Source organism: Nyctereutes procyonoides, unplaced genomic scaffold (assembly GCF_905146905.1).
Source record: "Nyctereutes procyonoides isolate TBG_1078 unplaced genomic scaffold, NYPRO_anot_genome, whole genome shotgun sequence".
NCBI classification, from domain to species: domain Eukaryota; kingdom Metazoa; phylum Chordata; class Mammalia; order Carnivora; family Canidae; genus Nyctereutes; species Nyctereutes procyonoides.
Window position 1 is genome coordinate 44,843,488 of NW_026575131.1, and position 23,151 is coordinate 44,866,638.

Consider the following 23,151-nt stretch of genomic DNA (forward strand, 5'->3'; position numbering starts at 1 on the left):
TGCCAACTGCCAGGGACAGAGTGCAAACTGCAAGAGAATTAAGCAATAAAGGACAACTTTTTGAGCTCATGTAAGTGGAAAGTTATGCCTCATGGCTTCAGGTATAGCTGAATCCAGGAGCTCACCGCATGCCTCCTTTTCCACATAGTAGCTCTTGTGTGTATGCTGGATTCACCCTGCAGAAAGTTTCATCCAGAAAATCAGTCCTAGGCTTTCACTATCTCACTTTTTATTTTTTTTATTATTTTTTTTTTACTTATGATAGTTACACACACACAGAGAGAGAGAGAGGCAGAGACATAGGCAGAGGGAGAAGCAGGCTCCATGCACCGGGAGCCCAATGTGGGATTCGATCCTGGGTCTCCAGGATCGTGCCCTGGGCCAAAGGCAGGCGCCAAACCGCTGCGCCACCCAGGGATCCCTACTATCTCACTTTTAATAAACCCCATGGAAAGCACTCTCTTGTGGCCTCAGTATCCCTCCCAAGGGAGTCCTAATTAATTAGCCTTGGTTGGTCACATGCTCCTCCTTTAACCAATGCCTAAGGCCAGGAGGAGGATGAAAAACTCAGATTGGCCACCCTAATGTTGAAAGGTCTGACAAAAACTGCAGTGATTGTAATCTGCCACACGGGGTCACCCAAGCAGAGTTTTCAAGGATGAATAGGAGTTTGCTAGTTGGGCAAAAGGAGAAAGAACGCACATAGAAGTGGAGAAAAGTCAGAAAGGAGTGTACCGGCACGTGATTTTCTTCCTACTTCCATCATGTGGATGCTGAGACAGTTCACTGTACCCCAGTTTCTGTTGTTTATTAATTAATCAGCCTTTGGGGACCCCTGGGTGGCTCAGCGGTTTGGCACCTGCCTTCGGCCCCAGGGTGTGATCCTGGGGTTCAGGGATTGAGTACCTCGTTGGGCTTCTTGTGTGGAGCCTGCTTCTCCCTCTGCCTGTGTCTCTGCTCTCTCTCTCTGTGTCTCTCATGAATAAATAAATAAAATCTTTTTTAAAAAAATTATTTAATTAATCAGCCTTTACCATTGACCAACAAAGCTTCTCTGGTAATTCCAATCCTTCTAACGGAGTTGGCATGTCATTATTTAGCCACCTACCTGAGTCCTACACATATCTCAGACCTCACCAACACCCCTAAGAGCCAATGATAGATGGAACTTGAATAAATACTCCAGCTGCCCTGACCCTAGGTGGGACCACTACAAGAAACCAGCTTTTATGCTTGTTTCCATGAGGTCTCCAGCTGGACTGATCTCCAGTTGTCCACTTTGCTGCCTACTCATTGGTGTCCCCTGTAGGGATTATTCCTTCCTTTCTCAAGTCTCCACTTCCAATGAGGGCTTCCTGAGGTCACCCTCTGAATATATTTGTGCAGTTGAGTCTTCATCTCAAGGTTGGTTTCCGGGGGCAAGAGGACCCTAAACTAAGACATAAAGGGCAACTGTTGGTTCAGGGCGGCCAGGTGCTTGGCATTTTATGTGGGTTCCACATTTGATTAATTCACACAGTAACCCTGGTTGATAGAGATGATTATTCCTGTGTTTTAAAAAAGGAGGAGAGGGGGACGCGTGGGTGGCTCAGAGGTTGGGCATCTGCCTTCAGCTCAGGGTGTGATCCCAGGATCTAGGATTGAGTCCCTCGTCGGGCTTCTTGAGTTGAGCCTACTTCTCCCTCTGCCTGTGTCTCTGCCTCTCTCTGTGCGTGTCTCTCATGAATAAAGAAATAAAATCTTAAAAATAAAAATAAAAAAAAAGGAGGAAAGGCAGAAACATGCCTGAGCCGCTCAGCTCATTTGTAGCAGAGCTGGGCACACAGATGCCCCTCTCTTCACCAGGTTCTGGAGGGGAAATTTTAGTGCCTAAAACCTATCTAGTGGGAGGTGGCTGGGCTTGTGGGTTCCCATCTTCTTCCATCCAGGTCTCTGAAGCCTGATGCAGGGAAATCTTTTATTGAGAAGGTGAGCATCAAGGCCTCCCCAAGCCAGCTCCAGGAAGCACAGGGTCTTTTCAGCTGTAAGAACTTGGCCCTGGTCTTGGTAACAAAGGCTCTCAAGCCAATGTTGACACTCAGGAGACCTAAAGAAGGGTAGTCACTGGAGGAGGGCACCTATTGCTCATTTACAGGCTTGAAGGTCAAAGAATGGGTAAAGGTCAAGGCAGAGGAAGGAACCTTTGATGGTCACCCAATTGGTAATTACTTGATGTAGTGGATTGAGTAGTGCCCCTAAAAAGCTATGTTCTATTATAATGAAGGTAAATTCTAATTCCCGTTCCTACAAACAGGACCTTTTTGGAAATAAAGTCTTTACAAATGTGATTGAGGATCTCAAGATAATATTATCCTGGATTTAGGGTGGGCCTAATAAGAGAAAGGAGTGTCCTTATAAGAAAAAGAGAGGAGATTCCTGGGTGGCTCAGTGGTTTAGCACCTGCCTTTAGCTCAGGGGGTGATCCTGTAGTCCCAGGAGGGGAGTCCCACATTGGGCTCCCTGCGGGGAGCCTGCTTCTCCCTGTGCCTGTGTCTCTGCCTTTCTCTCTCTGTGTGTGTCTCTCATGAATAAATAAATAAAATCTTTAAAAAAGAAAAAGAGAGAAGACTTGAGATAATGAGACTCACAAAGAAAGCCATGTGAAGACAGTGGCAGAAATCAATATTTCTGGGTGCCAAGAACTATGAGGATTGCTGACAAACACCAGAAGCTGGAAAAGATGAATGGGACAAAGAGCCACTAAGAATCTCCAGAAGGAATCAACCCTACTGATACCTTGATTTCAGACTTATGAATAAAGCTCTATTTTTTTTTTTTAAGATCTTGTTTATTTGAGATAGCAAGCAAGAGAGAGATAGCACAAGCAGAGGAGGAGAAGGAGAACCACAGAGGCTCTCCACGGAGCAGAGCCCCACACAGGGCTCGGTCCCAGGACCCTGGGATCATGACTTGAGAAGTCAGATGCTTAACAGACTGAACCACCCAGGTGCCCCAAATTCTGCTGCTTTAAGCCACCCAGTCTATGGTAATTTGTATGGCAGCCCAAGGAAACTAACACATTTGCCTATTTTTTTTCCTTGCCACCTGTCTTCTCAACGGGTTCCTAAGTCCCAGGAGGGCCAGTTTCGTCTGGTTTGTTCACTCTGTGTTTCCAGGAACAGACACCTGGCAGGTGCTCAATAAATATTTATCACACGCCTGGGTACTAAATGTTCCGTTTGTGCTAGACGCTGTTCTAAGTGCTTTTACCTGGCTTAACTCCTTCCATCCTTACCACAACCGAGGGTAGACACTATCACGAGGCCAATTTTCAGAGGGGCAAACTGAGGCTCAGAGGGGCACAGTCAGGATTCCAACCTAACCAAAGGACGTGCCTTGGATAAGGACCAACTACAATAACGAAAATCAAAAGTGTAGGAGCCCTAAGGGAGACATTAGGCACAACCCAATAACCACGGAGCCTCGATTTCTTCCTTTGCAAATTGCGGCAATATCCGGCTTTGCCCACAGCGTGGAGCCCAGGAGAGCTGAGAGAGTTTCACCTGCGCATGCGCCTTTACCCATAAGGCCCCCTGCGCTGGCGCACGCAGTTCCGCCCCCGTTTTCAGCACTCACGTCGACACTTTACGGCCTCTCATTTGGCCGGCGAGAACACAGCCAACCTCGCCCGTCGTTGTCTAGCCGACCCCTCCCTACTCCGCGTGGATTGGCTGCTCGTCCCTCTAGCCCCACGCTGATTGGTTCGTGTCGCTGCCACTTCATTTCAGCCTAGTGGCGCGCGGCAGGGCGGCTACCGGTGGCGCGTGAGTGGCGGCGGCGGCGGCGGAAGTGGTCGGCGAGCCCGCTCCCCGCCGACACCATGGTGAGGGCAGGGCGCTGGCGAGGTCTCTTCGGGAGGCGGGGAACGCGGCGGCCGAGGGCCCTCGGGGCGGGCGCTGCAGGCAGGGGCGACGCGGAGCTAGCGTGCTGTCAGGGCCTCGGTTCTGCCGCCTCGGCCCGTGACGGGCACACTGAGGCCGGAGAGGGAAGGGAGGTCTCCCAGAGCATCCAGCCTGTCAGTCTCGGGAGGAATTAGACTTGGACGAACGTGTAATCCTAGGTCAGCCTCGCTGCAGTCTTCCCATTTTGCAGATGGGGATACTGGGGCCTGAGAGACCCGCTAAAGGGCCCGGTGAATGCTGCAGAGTGAGTTCGGGCAGGGGAGTGGCTCCGAGTGCATCCGACCCAATCTAGCTTCATATATTGGAAAGTGGGAGCGACCCGAGGGGGCCCGATCTGAGTTCTCAAACTAAACCAGTTTGAGAATGTCAAGATTTGCAAGGCCCTTAGAATGTTAGCACGATCTTCTACGCCTCTCGTTTTAAAGCTGAAAAAATAGACCCAGAGAGGGGGCTTTGTCTTCTCCCTGGATCACACAGGGTGTCGTTTCCGGAGAAGGGGAAGCATTTTGAGCCAGGAGTGGACTAACTGCACCCTCCCATTTCACTGAAGAGAAATTGAGGTCCTGGTGAGAAGCCTCTTCTGGATCATGCTGTTATCAGATCCTGAAAGTTCTGGATTTAGGTCAGAGTGTCTTCTGCCTTCAGTGTACAGACAGGGAGGTGCCTCCGGCTGGCTCAGTCACAGAGCCTGCCACTCTTGATGTCGTGGTAGTGAGTTCAAGCCACACGTTGCTCGTGGAGTAAAGCTTACTTTTTTTTTTTTTTTTTTTTTTTTTAATGTATAGACAGGGAAACAAGACCACACAAATTCAGAGCAGGCCTAGGAGAGTACCTGGCCCATCAGCACCAGAGTCCCTCAGGGTCCCTGCATGTTTCTTAGCTGAGGGTTGCACTAAGTACTGCTCACTGGTGCAGGAAATGAGAGAAGGGAGTGTAGTGTGTTCCTCTCTGCTGGAGGGCAGAGGTGGCCTGAGAGGAGGGGTGGAACTGGAAAATTCCTTCTTCCTTAAGCTCCCTGGATCTTTGGATTTTATTCCCCAGTATGTTCCTAGAGCTTAGAACAGTGCTTGTGCAAAGAACATACTTTTTTTCAGCCTGAAGAATGTCCAGGAAGGGACAAGGCATGACACACTCCCAGTTCCCCGTGGGTTATAGTGGGGCCGGAAGCAGGGATCTGAGGGTATAGGGGAGCAAGGAGGAGTCCGTAACAGCTTCCTGAATTGGGAGCCTCAGGAAGCCATCGGGTCTAATCTTAGATTGGTCTAGACCTGAGAACCAGGTTCCAGACATTCGGAAAAAGGCCAGGGGAAAGGATGCTTTTTCCAGAAGCTTTTGACTTTCCCAACTCCAGGTGGCCCTGTCTTCCCCGGAATGGTGTCCTGGCTTGTCCCATCTCCCTTGGCACCTTCAAAAATTTCTTCCCCACCAAGTTTTTTAAAATTCTCAGGGATCTTCCCCTTCCTTTTGCCTCTGTCTCCATCAGTTTGGGGATGAGAATCTCAAAAATGGCAAGATGTGGACACTGCTCCCAGCCTTTGCAGTGCAGCCGTAGAGAGCTGTCCCTCCCAATACTGCCTCTCCTTTTCTTATCTGTGGGGTGGGGCAGGCATCCCAACCACACCATGTGCCTCCCCAGATGGTGTGTGCATTTTCTTGTGTATTTGTTCAGCAAATATTTACTGAGTCCCTCTCGAGTGCCTGGCCCTGAGCTCAGTGTTGGACAAAGTCCACACCCTCTGAATTTTCCAGTCTAGCCAGAGAGACATAATAAACAAGATAATTAGAGACTGGCTGTGTCCTAGAATGGAAGCAGCAGGGGGTGGCCCAGGTGGAAATCTTGATCCCCAGATGAGGTTATTATGAGGGCCTGGCTAAGCTAGGTGAGAGGTGATATGTGAGCAGCCACCAGCCTGAGGAAGGACTGCTGAGGCCAAGGAACTGCAGGAACAAAGGTCAGAAAGCAGGACTGGGTGTGGCTTGCTGGAAACAGAATGGGCCACTTTGGCTGGAGCTGGCTTGACCTTGTGACTCCTTTGCGGAGTGTATGTGCAGCGGAGTGTTGGGAGCAGGTGTGGATCACTTCTGTGTCTTAGATGTCCTCTCTGCTGCTTTCTGAATAGGGCACTGCCCGTGACAGGGAAGCTGGGGTTCTCCAGGGCTGTGCTGCCAGTTGCTGGGACAAAAGAGAGGCCAGCAGGGGCATAGAAGCTGCACATGCCATAAAAGGACTCCTGTGGGTTTCCTGGTGACAGGCTTCAGCTTACTTTTCGTGGGCTTCCCCAGGATCTTGCTGTGGTGTCCCTGGGAAGGTCCCTCCTGCTCTGGCTGCTAGTCCTTCATCTAGGGGGACCTTGGCTATACCTCTCTGTCTCTCAGTGCTGAGTCTGTCTTTATTCTTGCCTTCCGGGCCCAACCTTGCTCTGTCCCCTCTTAGGTGATCTGGGAGGAAGACCCAAGCGTGTCATTGCCATCCTGGTCCACATTCCCATCTTTGACACAAGAAAACAGGCTTGCTCGAGAAAGCCTGAGACTTCACCATAGTAAACAGCGGCCGAGGCTCATGGCCCCCGTGTGTTAGATCCTCCTGCTTTTCCGTGGCTCTCTGTACCCGGGTACCATCGCACAGATGAACTCCAAATGAGAAGGCAGGAGCTGCAGGTTGTCTAGGTCAAGCCCTGGCCTGCTCGCCTGTCCTCCTTTGAGCAGCCACGCCTTCTCCACGTGGCCCTTTCTTCCTTTTTATCTTGCCCTTCCAGGAAGCCAGTGCAGGAAGTGGGCTTGGGCCTGGCTTCCTGCCGGCACTGGACCACTCCTCGGCGGCTGTTCTCTGTAAAGGCTGTGGGATGTGGGAATTCCCCTCTAGCCTCTCCATGGGAGCCATCCTGTGGGGGTTGAGGGCTACTTCTAGCCTCCAGTCCCCACCACCTAGAGAAGCAGCTGCCCTGCACTAGGTAGGAGTGTGAGGGCAGGCCGAGACTCCCCTGCAGCGAGCTTCTGGGGTTTGGGCTAAGAATCCCAAGGAAGCCAGGACAAGGAGCAGTGAAGCTACCATCCTGCCTGAGGCAATGTCTCATCTGTAGGACCCTCACTCAGACCAGAACCTTCATTCGGCTTTGCTGGATGGGTAGTCACTCAAGCGCTACCACTGGAATGGCCTTCCTGGAGACTGGCCCCAGTGTATGGGTCATGATGTGTGTTCCCAAAATGAAATGATTTTTTAGTATCTTGAATGCTGACTTTACAGTGGGTGAGTTTTAAAAAAATCACATCTTGTATATGCCAACACTTGTAGTAATGACAGATTTTTTTTTTTTCTGGAATGTTTCTTCCCCTTACCTGATGAATTTCTCTGAAACCTCAGCTCAGAGGTAGCCACCTTAGATCAAGGTTGACTCCCCACTGCCTGGCAAGATCACTCTTGGCCCAGTCGGGGCTGCCCCTTGAGGCGTGGGCTCAGCATGAATTGACTTCTGGTAGGTGGGATCAAGCCAGGCTCTATCTCTTATAGCTCTATAGTGCCAGGCAAATTCCTCAGTGTCTAAGACTCAGTATCCCCATCTGTAAAGTGGGTGTGACAATAACCGTATACAAGAATGAAAATGAAAGAACTGCATATATTTTCTTAAAGATTTTATTTATTTATTTATTTGAGGAGGGGAAAGAGGAGAGGGAGAACAGACTTCCTGCTGAGATTGCAGGGCTCAGTCCTAGGACACTAGGATTATGACCTGAGCTAAAGGCAGATACTTAACTGAGCCACCCAAGCACCCTTCATGTTTTTTTTTTTTTTTTTAAGATTTTATATATTTATTCATGAGATACACAGAGAGAGGGAAAGAGAGGCAGAGACACAGGCAGAGAGAGGGAGCCTGATGTGGGACTTGATCCCGGGTCTCCAGGATCATGCCCTGGGCCGAAGGCAGGTGCTAAACCACTGAGCCACCCAGGAATCCTTTTTTTTTTTTTTTTAAGATTTTATTTATTTGTATGAAAGAGGGAGTGCCTGCGCATGAGTAGGGGGGAGGGGCAAAGGGAGCGGAACCAGCAGATTCTCCACTGCTGAGCATGGGGCTTGATCCCAGGACTCCGAGATCACCACCAGAGCTGAAGTCAGATACTTAACTGACTGAGCCACCCAGGCACCCCAAAAGATCTACATGTATTAATGTGGGTGCATCTCAGAGACATCAGTTGAGCAAAAAAGGCAAGCGGCAGAAGGACCTGTGTGCTGTGGCACTAATGATAAGCATGGAAGGCCATAGCCTTTCCTGTCAAGGGTGTGAATATATGCAACATGAGTTAGAAGGAAATGCCCAGAAGGGTCAGCATCAAGACCAGATGACTGCTGCCTCTGAGATTGGATGTGGGGGAGGGTTCAAGGCTTTATTTACTAACCTGGGAAGAAGGAAGGTATGTGTCCTGGGCTGGGCAGAGTTAGGAGCATGCACTTTCTGTGGGGGTGAGGGACAGGTGCTCCTGCACCCCCAGAGCTGTGATGAGCTGGGAGATTCGTGAGATTGGAATCCCAGTCCTGCCAGGGCCAGTGCTCCTTGGCACTGATCTGACAAATTAGATGCCTTTGTTTGTCTTACAGCTTCCTTTGTCGCTGCTGAAGACGGCTCAGAATCATCCCATGGTGAGTACCTGCCTGTTGGGGGGCAGTGAGTTTCGGTGGGGACCAGTCTCAGAACAGGGATGGGGACACTGGGCAAAGGGTGAGGTGCCTCCAGCTGAACCTGCTTCCTGTCTGCTCAAGAGACAGCAGCCCGTGCTCTTCCCCCACCTACATGTGTCAGGACCTGTTTTGCTGCTTATAAAAGTAATACATGCTTATTAAAAATGTCAAACACTAGAGCTAAGTAGAAACTAGAAGCTCCTCTTCCATTAACCTTGCCAGCAAATTAACCATATCCTTGATATGTGCACATTCAGACTTTTTTTTTTTTTAAAGTAAGTTCCATGCCCAACATAGGGCTTGAACTCAACAAAGCCAAGATCAGGAGTTGCATGCTCCACTGACTGAGCCAGCCAAGCACCTTGCACATCCAGGCTTAACATCTGTGTAGAAACATGAATGTTATTTTTTTTTTTAAGATTTTATTTATTTATTCATGAGAAACACAGAGAGAGAGAGGGAGAGAGAGGCAGAGACACAGGCTGAGAGAGAAGCAGGCTCCATGCCGGGAGCCTGATGTGGGACTCGGTCCGGGGTCTCCAGGATCAGGCCCTGGGCTGAAGGCAGCGCTAAACTACTGAGCCACCCGTGCTGCCCTGATTTTTTTTTTTAAAACATAGATGGGATCACATAACATCTTATTCCCTAAACGACTTTTGTCCTTAATGATACAGTGTCAATACGTTCTGTTTGCTTTCTGTTTTTTATTCAGATATAATTCACAGACCATACAGTTCTACCTTTTTTTTTTCTTTTTAAGTTTTTATTTATTCTTTTATTTAAGTGATGTCTACACCCAACATGGGGCTCAAATTCATGACCCTGAGATCAAGAGTTACATGCTCTTCCGACTGAGCCAGCAGGCACCCTTACCATTCAGCCTTTTAACGAGTACAACTCAGAGGTATTCAGTACATTTGCAGTGTTGTAAACCACCACCTCGATGTAGTTCCAGAACAATTCCATTACCCCAGAAGGAAACCCCATTGCCATTAGCAGTCCCCATCCCTTTTCCCTAGCTCCTGGTAACCACTAATCTACTTTTTGACTCTATGGATTTGCCTGTTCTAAACATTTCCTATAAATGGGATCACATGCTGTGTGGCCTTTTGTGTCTGGCTTCTTTCACTCTGCATGATGTTTTCTGAGATTCAGCCACATTGTAGCATGTGTCAGGGTTTAATTCCTGATGGCCCTGACCATGTGACATACCTGATGGCCCTGTCCCCTGTATGGACATACCACATTTTGCTTATCCATTTGTCCGCTAATGATGGACATTTGAGTTGTTTCTGCTTTTTATCTATGAATATTTTGGTTGCAGAAAGCATTTGTGCACTCATTTTTGCATGGATATTTGCCTTTATTTCTCTCAGACAGATAACTGAGTTAAAAAAGACCTGAGTCTTTTTTAAATCTCAGTATATCTTCAGAATGATATGCTACTTGTGTATTTTCCCAGAACAAATTTAAATAGACAAGCAATTATTGGATTGAAAAAGTATTTCCAGACCATCAAAGCTCACACATGTGCTGTCAAAGAACACTTGCCTCCGGGGCACCTGCTTGGACCAACTAAAATGTGCCTTCATGGCTGTTCTGAATCAGTGGCCACTGTTACCCTAACTTCGCTCTTTCCTTTGAAAATTTGTAGAGGATTTTTTGTGGGTCTTTTTGCTTTTTGTTTGCACAAAAAAATGATTTCATCATAGAGGCCCAGCAAAATGTACAGAGGATGCAGAGCATGTCACCTGTAAGATGGGCCACTGGGGGCAGTGGAGGGGAGAACAGTATTAGGCACCATGTGCTATGGCCACTGGGTCCCACGAGGTCCCACGTCTGAATGAGGCCAGGCAATAGTCACCCACCTCTTAGGGGTAGGGCTGCCCTTCCCTTGGAGCTCATGGCTTACTTGGGGCCATTTCTCTCCAGTTGGTGGAACTCAAAAATGGGGAGACATACAATGGGCACCTGGTGAGCTGTGATAACTGGATGAACATTAACCTTCGAGAGGTGATCTGCACATCCAGGGTGAGTGCCCTGTGCCCAGGGTCCCTCTGGCACACGTGGTCACGCAGGGCCAGGCTGGTGGGGGGAGGGGCATGGACACCAAGTGCCCACTTGGATCTGGGGCTTACCTCAGCATCCTCAGTGGAGTGAAGGCCCCTCGCTGCCCTTGTGGGAGGAATGAGGAGGGGCATACCTCAGCCAGGTCATCCTTCCAGGGTGAGGCTTATGGAAGAGGTGGGGCTTATGAAGGGCAGGGCTGAGGGACTGTGAGCTGGGTGAAAGGGGCAGAAGGGCAGGCCTCTGAGTCTCCCTGGACTTTGTACCTGTACTTTGCACCTATGGAGAAGCTGCCCTATCCCCTCATCCTTGATACCAGTCCTAAACAAGAAGGACTTAGGCTGGGGGGCCCTTCTGGCTACTAATCCATAGTGTACGAGCAGGGGTGGCCTCCAAGGCAGGCCTGACCTTTCTTGTCAGCTTCTGCTGTCTTTAGTCCTGGCTTGTGGATATCACCTGCCCAGCAGGCCAGGGTGGTGTGGCCATGGGATATCCAGGCCACCAGGGGGCGAGGGTGGCCCTGTGGCCCTGTGGCCCTGTGGCCCAGTGGCCCAGGAGACTGTTTGTCTCCCAAGGTCTGAAATCAGGAAGTGCAGGGCCAAGAGCACCACTGTGTGGGCCAGGGCTGGGGGAACAATCCTTTAGGGTCACAGGCCTTCCCAGCCCTCAGGATGAGTACAGAGCAATGAGAATGATGACAGTGGTGAAGGCAGGGCTCCCTCCTGCTAATTTGTGCTGGGGTCTGCTAGGGCTTTCCTTGTGCCTTGATTCTAGTCTCCATCCCCCTGTCGGCGACAGCCCCCTATGTTATTGGGGAGGAAGGTGCAGGGAGGCCCAGCCAAGATGGGGCTGTCTTGAGCTGGGGACAGGTGCCCCTGAGGTTTGCCATACCAGAGTACAGCAGAGAACTAGGCAGCCCATCTCACCTCTAGTCCATCCTCCTGGATGGTTCACACCCCAACAGCCAAACTGGTAAGCATGACCGTCTCCCCTCATCTATGGCTCTGTGCTCTGCTTCTTGTGATGGTACATTGTGGGAGGTCTTCCACTAGAAACTTCCTCCTGGTTTTCATGCCACACTTCTGGCAGCAGATGTCCAGACAATTTCAGCATGGCTGTAGCACACACTTCCACAGTGCATAGCCAAGAACATGGCCAGTAGGTCTGTGTCCACCTCTGGGACCTGGAAGCCACCACCTGTTCTCAGAGCAAGGTCAGTAGACTTCCGTAGCCAGCAGAGATTGGACATGTCACTCCTCCTGGGTGGTCCCCTTCTATGACCTGCTGGTTGGAAGGAGAGGCTGGTATGAGGTTCAGTGTCACTTGGGCTGTCCAGCATCCTCATCTGTAAAAAGGCGGTAGCAGCACCTTCCTTGGGCAGCAGGCAACATGGGCAGGATGCAGACATCCCAGGAGCTGAGAAAGCACTGGAAAGCTAGGGTAGTTTTAGCTCAGACTGCTCAGCTCTTGCCATGGAACGCAGAGTAAGCTCTGGTCCTGCAGGGAGTGTGCTGGGCCCAGCCTGTCCTTGGCTAGGGGAGAGCCAAGTCCTGAGCAGCCAGCCCCAGCCCTGAGCTTCCATGGAATTGTTCTGTTAATGTCAGGCTGTATCTTTGCATCCCTACAGACTTGGCCCCTTGCCTGTCCTTCCTGGGAAAGGAGTGCCCCCAAGGCCTCACGGGGTTCCTGTGTGGGTTGGGGGCTTGTGCATATCCCTAGGAAGAGTTGACCCTTGAACTTTATCGTGTTGAGTGTCTCCACTGGGCCAGACCAGCCTGACCCAGGCACTGCTGACGTGAGGCTGGGAAGCCAGGCCTGTTGGGGGTCAGAGTTAGCCAGACACAGGAAAGTGGGAACAGCATGTGCAAAGTGCTGGGGGCAAGAAGCTCACTGTGTGTGTTCCAGAAATTTCCATCTGGAAGGCGAGTCGAGAGCTGAGAGAGGGCAGCCAGGGTGGGGCTGGATCTCAGGCCCTTGGGAGCCACACTGAGGAGTTTGGACCTTGTCCTTGGGCCAAGGGGGCCCTGATTGGGTTCTAAGCAGGGAAGTGTCTTGGTCTGATTTCTAGGGATGCGGGGAAAGGAGAGGGCTGCCAAGACTTCTGGCTCAGGGCACCAGGGGTGGGGCTGGAGAACTAATCTGAAGGAAGAGGCCCCGGGCTCCTGCCCAAGGGCAGCAGGAGGGGGTGTGGAGGAAGGCCTTGTGCTGATCACAGGGTACATGAGGGTGGGGGTTGAGGGGGAGGCAGTTGACGTCCTAGGACCTGCAGGGTTGGCAATGCTCTGGAATCTGTGACTTTGCAAGCCTCCTAATCTCTCCAGCCTTAATTAGCTCCCCTAAAAACTAGCATCATTGGTTGCTGCCTCTGGCCAGCCCCAGGCTTTGCCTCCCCACCCACCTCCTGCCCTGGTCACAGAGTCTCTATCCTACTTACCTATGTCCCACACCCAGCCCAGAGCCTGTCAGGAGATAAGTGGATGAATGAATGAGTCAGGGCACATAGAGAGGGTTCCAGAAGGTAGGTTCTGAAAGGCTAGAGGCAGGAGGGTGGAGAAGCTGGGCTGCGGCTGGGCTGTGGCAGTGCCTGGTGTGTAGGTCCCCGGCCTTCTTTGGAGGGAGGTAACAAACCTCCCTTGGGCTGCAGGTAACAAACCCCATCCCACACTGGAGGATAGGCTGAGGATGAGGAAGCTATCTTTTGTGACTCCCTGACCTTTCCTGTGTAAAAGAATATCAAGAGTCTGGAAAGAGTCCACTGGAAGGCAGCTCTCCCACCCCCATGTGAAGTCCAGGACTGAGAACTTTGCAGGGGTGATGCAGATGCAGACTGTGGCCCAAATGGGAACGGGGCCTGAGGGGACAGATGTGCCCTAGCCATCAGCACCCCCCTTGCATGGATACCCCCCCTCCTCCCCACCAAAACCCACTGAGATCTGAGACTCACCCTTTTCTCGCCCAGGACGGGGACAAGTTTTGGCGGATGCCCGAGTGCTACATCCGTGGCAGCACCATCAAGTACCTGCGTATCCCTGATGAGATCATCGACATGGTCAAGGAGGAGGTGGTGGCCAAGGGCCGTGGCCGCGGTGGCCTGCAGCAGCAGAAGCAGCAGAAGGGCCGAGGCATGGGGGGTGCTGGGCGAGGTAGGCCTTTCTCTCCCCTCATCCATCCCCTCCCACCAGCAGGCTAGTCCAGAGTCTGCCCAGGCCTTGCCACCAAAGGGTGACTGCAGCACATGGCAGCCATCCTGTCCCAGTGTTGACATTCTTGGGTGGTGCTGTCATGGTGCCACAGGCCTGGCTCTGAGCCCCCTACATAGAGCTGGGGTTATGACTCATGGGGCTCCTCTGGTGTGGCTGATGCTGCTGTTTGCTGCCTGCCCTGGCCCCACAGCCCCCACCGAGGAAGCCTGGTATAGTTCTGGTGAACAGTGCTGATTCCCCCACCCACCTGGGCCCTTCCATCCAGCAGTGGTCCCTGGTGCTCCTGAACTCTGGGGTCCAGCCCAGCAGACCAATGTAGTGCCCACCTGGGGCTTGAGCCTTCATCTGATGCCTGCCTATGTCTCCTGGCAGGAGCTCTGGGCATGGTGTGGCACCTCCCTGACTCATTTCTCCTCTGCAAAAAGAGTCTGGTAATTCCTGCCTCACCAGGCTGCTGGTGAGGATCCCGGCTTAGGGCCCCTTCCCTGCTGTCACCCCTTTACACAAGGCTGAGTTCATCCCTCTTTGATAGACTCCCCTCACCCAACTCCCCCACCACCACCACTGAGATGATAAATCTGGCATAAACTTCAGTTTGTTGTGCAGTCGGCTGGGGCTTGAGCCTAGAGGCCATCTGCAGACCCTCCCTCCCCCCCACACCCCCTCCTCTTCTTGGAGGGCCCTGGCTTTGTCTCTTCCATCTGTAGGGGCCTTCCATATGCCAGGCCCAGGCTCCCCAGTGGGGGCTCATAGGCAGGGCCAGGAAGGATACAAGACCCGGCCCTGAGATGAGGCTCCCATGACAGGCAGGGGTGAGCCAGAGGGAGGAGGTCAGGAGGGCACTCCAGGTGGAGAGGTTGCCAAGGCCTAGCAGGGCCTTTTCCATACCTGAGGGCCAGGCTCTTCATGCCAGAGGCCCCCACTGCTGAGTGAACTGCCTAGAGGAGCAGAGAGGAAGGGAGGGGTGATTGCTTGGGTCCCTCTGAAGAGAGAGACCATGGGGCCCTCGGCAGCAGGTGGAAATCTCACCCTGTGTGGTAAAGCTGGCCTTGCCCCATGGGAGGTGAGGTTAGGGTGGGTCTCCATCCCTACAGGGCCCGCTGCATGTTTGTGGTAGAAGGACCATGGTGTGTCCCCATCTGCCCAGGGTGTACCATTCTGTGTCCCCATCTGCCCAGGGTGTACCATTCTGTGTCCCCATCTGCCCAGGGTGTACCATTCTGTGTCCCCATCTGCCCTGGTCTGCCGGGACCTCCCTGAGTGGGGGTGTGTTCCATTCCTGACTACTCAGCCTCCTACACAGTTCCTACCTTGGACTCCACGTGAAAAATCTTAAAAGCAGAGCCCCATCACTGGCTAGCAGAGGTTAGAGGGCAAGGGGCTCCCCTGTCCCCACCCTTAGGCGGGACACACAGAATCTCCTAATTGTTTCTCTCCCTGGCTAGTGGATGTGGACAGTGCTGGAGAAAGGGGGAAGCTTGGGTCCTTAGCTGGGGACCTGTGCCCTGCCCCCCTGGGCTAAGTCCTACCCCTTTTCTGGCTCTTGTTCCCCTCCTCCTGGAAACCATCTGGCTTTGTCCTTCTGATGACTGCCCCCTATGCTGGCCCCAGGCTTTCTCCCAGGAAGCCTACCCCAAGCCCCAGTGTTGACTTAGAGCTGGCTTAGACACCCTGGCATCCCTCTTGTCGCTTAACAACATTGAGAACTTTCTGGAACACCACCCCACGTTCTCAGCTGGGCTTCCAAACCCACTTTTGCTATAGCCCCCTCCTCTGTCTCACAGGTGTGTTTGGTGGCCGGGGCCGAGGTGGGATCCCAGGCACAGGCAGAGGTCAGCCGGAAAAGAAGCCAGGCAGACAGGCGGGCAAACAGTGAGCCGCCTCTCTGTCCCCCAGAGACTGAGCCACTACTAAGCATCTGCTGCCACTCCCTGAGGCTGCGTTTCTACTCTCCAGTTCACAAGTGTGTTCAGAACAAAAAAAAGAGGCAGGTGATCCTTTTTACATAAAGTCACCCACCCCCCCTTTTTTTAAAGCCAGCAGTTCTACAGTTGGATATGTTATTCAGTGTTTTTGGTTTTGTGAAGCTGCAGCCAACTTGATTCCTGGAAGATTCTGTGTTTAATGTGTCTTTAAAGCCCTTGCTCTTGTTTTAAGGGCGGGCACTTTCCAAACAGGCTTGTTTTGCATTTTGAGTTGGATCCTCGTGTGGTGAACAGACCGGAGGTTTTTATTTTAAGCTGTTTGCACTGAGATTGACAGCCTTGGGAGTTTCCTGAAACATGGACCTCAGGATTGCCTTTTGAAAACAAATCTGTATGAACATATACCACAGAAGCTGTTCCTGGGACATTGCTGGGCCCCGCCCCCTTTGCCTCTGCCCTCCCTGTTTGTGTTACAAAAATAAAAACAAATACAACTACAAACTGCAATTCATAATTCCTTTTGAGCCACTGGGCACATCTAGAGTGTGGTATCCTCAGGAAATCACAACCCTGTAAGAGAAGTTTCCTTTCGAGGGTTGCTTCCTGTCTCGCCAAGGGGAAGTATTTCAACAGGACACTGGTTCCGTGTCCCTTGATGTCATTTTAACAAAGATGAGGCTGGGGTTCTAGGTGGCTCAATCGGTTAATGTGTGCTTCTGGCTCAGGTTGTGATCTTGGGATTGGTAGGGAGTCTGCTCCCTCTGCCTTTCTTCCTCTGCTCATGATCTCTCTCTCTCTCTCTAATAAATAAAATCGTAAAGAAAGAAAGATGAGGCTGTTATCTGGGCAGTGGGAATGGCCCTCCTGCACCATGTTTCCCTGTAACCCCTGCCCCTTTGTAAAGAATTGATGGGGGAGGGAGGCAGAGTGGGGAAGTCCCAGGCAAGAGCCAGTGTGATCACCCATGCAGGCCATCCTTGGGACCAATGTCCTGACCCCATCCCTGCTTTGTAAGGACGATTCACACCAGAGTTCAGTGAGAAGTTGTGACAAGCGCCTGCCTCAAGGAATGTGGCTCAGAAGCTTTTCATGAGGCTCTTCCTTCTCTCCCAAGTTGGGGCACCACCTGTCCACACCATGGTGATTTGCCTGGGACATTGAGCCAGCACTTTGGCAAAATGTTTCTGTAACCTTGTCTGTCCATGGACTGACTTTCCTTTTTTATTATAAGTGAGGGGAGCTGCAGGACAGCCTGATGCTGGGAGGCAAGACAGGGTGCCAGCTGGTTCCCGTGGGAGCCGGTTCTAATTGTCACTGTGTTTAGACCTGTTCTGAGGGGTGATCAGAATAAAAGGTGTTGCCAGAGACCTCCACTTGTTGGAGCTGCCAAATGCTAGCCAAGCAGTCTTGCAGTTCGAGAATGTGCTCTTCCCCTGCCCCCGCCCCATCACTGCATTTCCCCCAGGTACTGCTTCTGGTACCTGTTGCAGCCTGAATACCTAGTGTCAAAGCAGCACTCTGGCACAGGTTGGGGACAAGGGCATGGAGTCTCAGTGGGACCTGGAGGCGTCTGACAAGCCCCAGGCCGGAAGAAATGCCCTCCCTCTGAGACGTGGGCTGCCGAGGGGAGGTTGGGGGGCTGGGGGGTTGGAGGCAAGACATGAGGCAGGAGCAAGAAGGGAGGGACTGGTGGGAAAGGATTTACCTGCGTCCCCAGCTCCCCTCCCCCATGGCCCTGGGGGCCCTGGGCTGGCGAGGCTTTGATAAAAGCCGGGGTCAGGTGTCCAGCAAGGCTGCGAAAGGCCAGTCCTTTGGTGGCCCCGCCCCTTCCTGCTTCTGGAGCTTTGGTTTTTCCTCTCTAACTTAACTCTGCTGTAGAATGCTTTCGTTTTACCGCCCCTTCTACCGCTACCGCCCCTTCGCAGTTCAGGGTCTTGGGCCCCCGCGCACCCCCACCCCCAACCCCGGCCCACCATGGCCCGGCTGAGCTTGCGTGAGCCTGCGTGAGCCTCCGTGAGTAATCGCGGCTTCCCGCGTGTGTAGCCAGACACGCCAGCCGACCCTGACCTTTCCAGCCAGGCAGCCGGGGCTGGTGGCCCAGGCCCCTCCTCGGCTGCCGGTGACGTGAGCCAGCCCGGGCCCTTAGATGCGGTGGGCTTCCGGAAGGTTCTGTCCTTCTGATCTGGCTGTCAGGACAGCCCCGTTTTTTAGTCTTCTTCCTGGTTGGTTTTGAGAAATGAACCTCAGCCCCCTCAATAAGAAAAGAAACCAAAAGTGCTGTAGTTCCTAAACACTGAGCCTCGATCTTTCCGCCCTTCTGATGGCTGTCCACTGGGGTGGGAGCCCTCATCAGCTGACTGGTGCGTGACTCTGGGCATGCAGAACTTCTTAAACATAGGTGGTTCCCAGGAACCAGGGACCTCCTACCCCTGGAGTTTGCCCTAGCTCCCACCCGAGCAGAGGTGTGACAGCCTGGGACCCAGGCTCTGCAGGGCCAGTCTTTATGGCCCTAGCCCCCTCTTGTCTGACCAGAGGCCAAGAGCCCCTTTTGGGGACCTGGATGCAGCCAGCAACCAGGAGCAGCAGCCCCACTTGGCAGTAGTGGGAGGGCATCTATCTTGCTTTCCTGCGTCATCCCTTCCTGCACACATCTCCCCCGATTCCTCCTCTGCTGGACCTCACCTGCTGCTCCAAAAGCAGCTCTGCCAGGAAGCCCCGCCACTGAATCCACGTGGGCATGATGGCAGGTGTCCTTCCCACCCACCCATCTGGACCCTGGGGCCCATCCTGTCCCGGTATCAGCAGTGTGTGTATCTCCAGCGGCTCAGTGCATGTCCTGGTGTCCTCCGCTGTCTCTCTGAGGACGAAGGTATAGTAGATGGCTTGATGTCTACTTAGAGGACCTCTGTGGGAGAAGCCACTCACCTCAGTGAACAGGGGGCTGGTTTGGAGGTGGAGGAATTGGGGCCACAGCCCCATCCCAGGTGCTGGAGACTCTGCATGAATTAGGCAGAGTCCTGGCCCAGTGACCCTTATCATCCACAGGGTGAGCTAGCTACAAACGAGCCGAATGCATCAGGTGGGGAGAAAGAAGAGAGCAGGAGTGGGAGAAAGAGGTGGTCAGGGCAGGCCAGAAGGTGACATTCAAGAAAAGAGCTTAAGGAAGGCAAGGGAGCCAGCCATCTAGAAGAGCATTTCAAATAAGGGAACAGCCAGTATGAGTCCCAAGGCCCTACACAGAGTGGTGACAGGAACAAAGTGAGGGGATAGGAAACAAGGCAGATGCAGGCCCTGAGCAAGATGGGAAGCTCAGAAGGTTCTGGGACAGACTGAGACAAGGGTGGAAGCTAGGAGATCATGAGGAGGTGGGGCTGGGGGCTCAGCCAGGGTAGAGGTCACAGAGGTGGTGAGAGAAGAGGCAGGGGTGCCATGAGGGCCGAAGCAGATGGACTCATCTTTGTGCAGGAAGCCCAAGATGCTGGGATGAGAGTTTTCCAGAATGGAAGGGACGGCCTTGCTGAGAGGGTCATGTTCAGACCAACTCCTAAAGGTCAATAAGCCACTGTCCATGGGAAGGGAGCAGGGAATAGTTGGAGGGAACTGCAAGCAAAAAGCCCCTGAGCTTCTGTGGCCCTGCTCCGGATGGGCAGATATGAGGTCAGGAGTCATCAGACCCAGCATGATCCTAACAGCCTACCGTCGCCCAGAGCCTACACTCAGGCACAGAGTGAGCCATCTGCCCCAGGTCACACAGCTCCAGAGCCCCCTCAGAGCTCCTGCCTGTTTTGTCCTGTCCTTGAACTTGGAGGATCTATTTACCTTCTCTTAGTTCACCTGTGTCTGGTGTAGAACCAGGAGATAAGGGACACCTGGGTGGTGGGGGGCAGCAGGTGAGGTCAGCACCTGCTTTAAAATGTATTCCCCTGACTGTAGCCTCAACTGAGGAACAAGGTTCGAGACACACAAAGTGCCTGGCAAGTTTTACCCCAATGTGCCTCAGTTTCCTTGCTGGTCAGAGGGGAGAATAGTGGCCTCTACTTCACAAGCATTTTTGGGAGGATTACATGGGGGAGGAGGAGGCTTGATGTACAGCAGGTGCTCAATGTGTACTTCTTTTTTTTTTAAGATTTTATTTATTTATTTATTCATGAGAGACACACACAGAGAGAGGCTCAGAGGCACAGGCAGAGTTGGAGAAGCAGGCTCCATTCAGGGAGCCTGACGCGGGACTTGATCCCTGGACTCCAGGACTAGGCCCTGGGCTGAAGGCAGGTGCTAAACTGCTGAGCCACCTGGGCTACCCACTCCATGTGTACTTTACACACAGGGGGGCGGGGGGGGGGGCGGGCTGCTTCATTCTTCACTGACCACCTGTAGAGTATGTGAAACCTCCCCTGGGAATCTCTCCATCTCTGTAAGCCTTGAGCCCAGCCTGAGCTGCTCACCGTCTGGGAGGACCCAGCTGATGGTGCCACTTGGCCTGCACTGTGGTCAGTGGCCAGGCCACTGTCCTCCATGCCCCAGAGGCCAGTACTGATGCCTGGCCCTGGCTGGTGAGCGGTCACCTTGAAGGCCCCCGGTCCTGCCCTCAGAGCCCCCTCCCAGTCTGGGTCCAGCCACCCAGTGGTGACTCACCCTTGCCTGCCCCGCCTCCACTGGAACCAGGCACTGAAATAGTCACCCTGCTCACCCTCGGGAGTGGCCGTGGAAATATTTAAGGGCTGCATTCAGTGCCTAAAAATACTTAGTGCGTCCTCCTGCGTCTTCCCCTCCCTCATTCCCTTCTCTGTTCCTTTGAAAACTGTCTCTGTAAGCACCCTCCGGGGCCTGTCCCTCCACACTGTGTCCCTCTAGCATGTTGAGCGTCCCTGGCAAGCAAGGCTGGAGGGGTGTCCCCAAATGCCCAAGTGCGTGTGGATGACTGGTGAGGTGGCCTCCCTCTTTCCCTCCCTCCCTGTCACCATGGAGAGACTCAGACACGGTTTCCTCAGAACCTTCTGGAAAGGCTGTCTATTCCAAAACCCCAAGAAGACTCAGTTCCTGGAAAGGGAGACTGGAGCATAGTGATGCTGTCCAGGGAGATCTTCATTACTCAGCAGCTTTCCTTAAAAATTAAAAAAAAATTCCTCTTGCTGTTTGTGTTCATGAGGTGGCTGGAAACAGAACAGGATGGAAATCTTTTGTGTCTCCCGGCCCACTTGCTGCAGAACCCCACTACCTTGTGGATCCTTTTCCTTCCCCCAGAGGGAGCAGACTGACCCTCCAAGGCCTCCAAGGCACCCAAATGTCCTCAACATCATCCCTAACCACCAAACACGTTGACCTTTCCTGTGATTAGAGGAGGGGAATGGGCGGTGGGGCAAATGGAGTCAGACTGCGGCTCAGCCCGGGTCTGATCCAGCTTCTCCCTTACCTGAAGCCTCCAAGTGAGATGGAACAGCAGGTGCGAAGGCCTGGGGGCAGGTGCGTGCTGGGCATCTTGAAGATGCAGTAGGCTAATCACTATTAACTAAAGTACACATTTTACTTATATTCCCTTAGTTTTTACCCAATGTTATTTTTAAAATTATTATTGAGGTAAGATTCACTAACACAAAATTAACTATTTAAAAGTGAACAATTCAGTGCCATTTAATACCTCACAGTATTGTGAAACCAGCACCTCTGGGTTTTTTTGTTTATTTTTATTTTTTTCTTGTTTTTTCGTTGTTGTTTTTTTTTTAAGATTTTATTTATTTGTTCATGAGAGACACAGAGAGAGAGGCAGAGACACAGGCAGAGGGAGAAGCAGGCTCCATGCAGGGAGCCTGATGCAGGACTCGATCCTGGACTCCAGGATCACGCCCTGAGCCGAAGGCAGACACTCGACCACTGAGCCAGCCAGGTGCCCCAACACCTCTGTTTAGTTCCAGCACATTTTGACCACCCCAAAAAGAAATTCTGTCCCCATCAGCAGTCACCCTTCACCCTGTCCTCCAGCCCGAGCAACGACTGCTCTGCTTTCTGTTTCTATGAATTGGCCTCTTCTAGACATTTCATATAAATGGGATCCTACAAAAAATAAATAAATGATGATAGATAGATAGATAGATAGATAGATAGATAGGATCCTGCAACAGGTGGCCTTTCATGTCTGGCTTCTCTCACTGAGCATGATGTTTCCAAGGTTCATCCATGGTGTAGTATGTGTCAGAGCTTTGTTCCTTTTTATGGCTGAGCAATATTCCATTGTACAGCCAGACCATTTTTTGTTTATCCTTCATCAGCTCATGGACATCTGGACTATTTCCAAGAAAGTGTTTGCTGAGCACTTACTCTGTGCCAGGCACAGTTCTAAGGGCTTAATCTCTCCCCCCAACCCCCTGTGTAATGTCTTATCGGGAACACCATTCCCATTTGCTCATTTCACAGTGGGTAAAATGAAGGCAGAGATAGGTAGATGGGCCACCAAAGGAAGCATGGGCATCTCTTAGGTCTTTATGCTCTGAAGATGGGGGTAGAGACAGATAATAAGGAGATCAAGAAATAAACAAGACAAATGCCAGGTAAAGAACTTCAGATTTTTCCAGACAGGGAGAACAGTATATGCAAAGGCCCTGAGGTGGGAATGAGCTGGTGTGTTGGAGGAAAAACAGAGGCAGATGTGGCTGGAGTAGACAAGTGAGGGGGAAAAAAGGAAGGGGGATACACAGTGGCTTTAGGGCCTGGGTCAGGGCTGGGGAAGGGTCTGGACTGTACTCTGAGACGGAGAGACAGTGACACAGATAGTGGTAGAGGACAGAGACTGTGAGCAGGAGGTAGAGAAGGGCCCTCAACTTCTCAAGGCCTGGGCCCAAGGGGTCACAGAGACCTTGTCCTCACCTGCATCCCCTCACCTGCATCAAAGAAGGATCCCCTTACTCCTGGAGCAAGGGACAACTGTCCTGTGCTGAGAGCAATGTGGACTCACAGTAGGTGCTCCATGAATAATGGGCGGATGGGTAAACAGAGGGATGGACAGATGAGTGGGTGGGTGGGTGGATGGATGGTCCTATAAACAGAAGAATGGGAAGATGGGTGTCCTGAATCAGGTTAGTGTGATAAAATAGCATCTCCCACCTTCCAGCAGGTGATTGAGTGGGGGTGAGTGGAGGAATTTATCCAGCTGCCCTGGGGGCACACCCACCCTTCTCCAGTTTCAGGAGAGGTCCCCAGAGCAGAGGCTGAAGGGTGGGGGTTGGGCAGGGTGCCAGGAGCACAGGGGCGGGCTGGCTGGTACTAGATGCTGCTACCTGCCTCTGCCTCTGAGTCAGCGTCACCATGACAACGCAGGCCCTGCCGGATGCTCCTCCTGGCACATC

At 52.3% G+C, this 23,151-nt stretch overlaps 1 protein-coding gene across 2 annotated transcripts; it reads left to right on the forward strand.

Moving 5' to 3' along the window:
• Positions 1–3,743: 3,743 nt before the first annotated feature.
• On the forward strand, positions 3,744–16,312 carry LSM4 (LSM4 homolog, U6 small nuclear RNA and mRNA degradation associated). 2 transcript variants are annotated; one of them, XM_055344587.1, is made up of 5 exons: positions 3,744–3,862; positions 8,536–8,577; positions 10,549–10,647; positions 13,643–13,826; positions 15,671–16,312. In XM_055344587.1, exons 1-5 carry the CDS (start codon positions 3,860–3,862, stop codon positions 15,760–15,762), a joined length of 420 nt encoding a protein of 139 aa, XP_055200562.1. In that variant the 5' UTR covers positions 3,744–3,859; the 3' UTR covers positions 15,763–16,312. The 2 variants fall into 2 exon arrangements, with proteins under 2 accessions (XP_055200562.1, XP_055200563.1); XM_055344588.1 differs by lacking the exon at positions 3,744–3,862 and adding an exon at positions 5,793–5,893.
• Positions 16,313–23,151: the final 6,839 nt, after the last annotated feature.

What these genes read in the sequence shown, in the direction of transcription:
- LSM4 (XM_055344587.1), top strand. An exon ending in CGGCTCAGAATCATCCCATG is followed by an intron (nt 8,578 to 10,548) that starts GTGAGTACCTGC and finishes ATTTCTCTCCAG; the next exon opens with TTGGTGGAACTCAAAAATGG. An exon ending in AGGTGATCTGCACATCCAGG is followed by an intron (nt 10,648 to 13,642) that starts GTGAGTGCCCTG and finishes TTTCTCGCCCAG; the next exon opens with GACGGGGACAAGTTTTGGCG.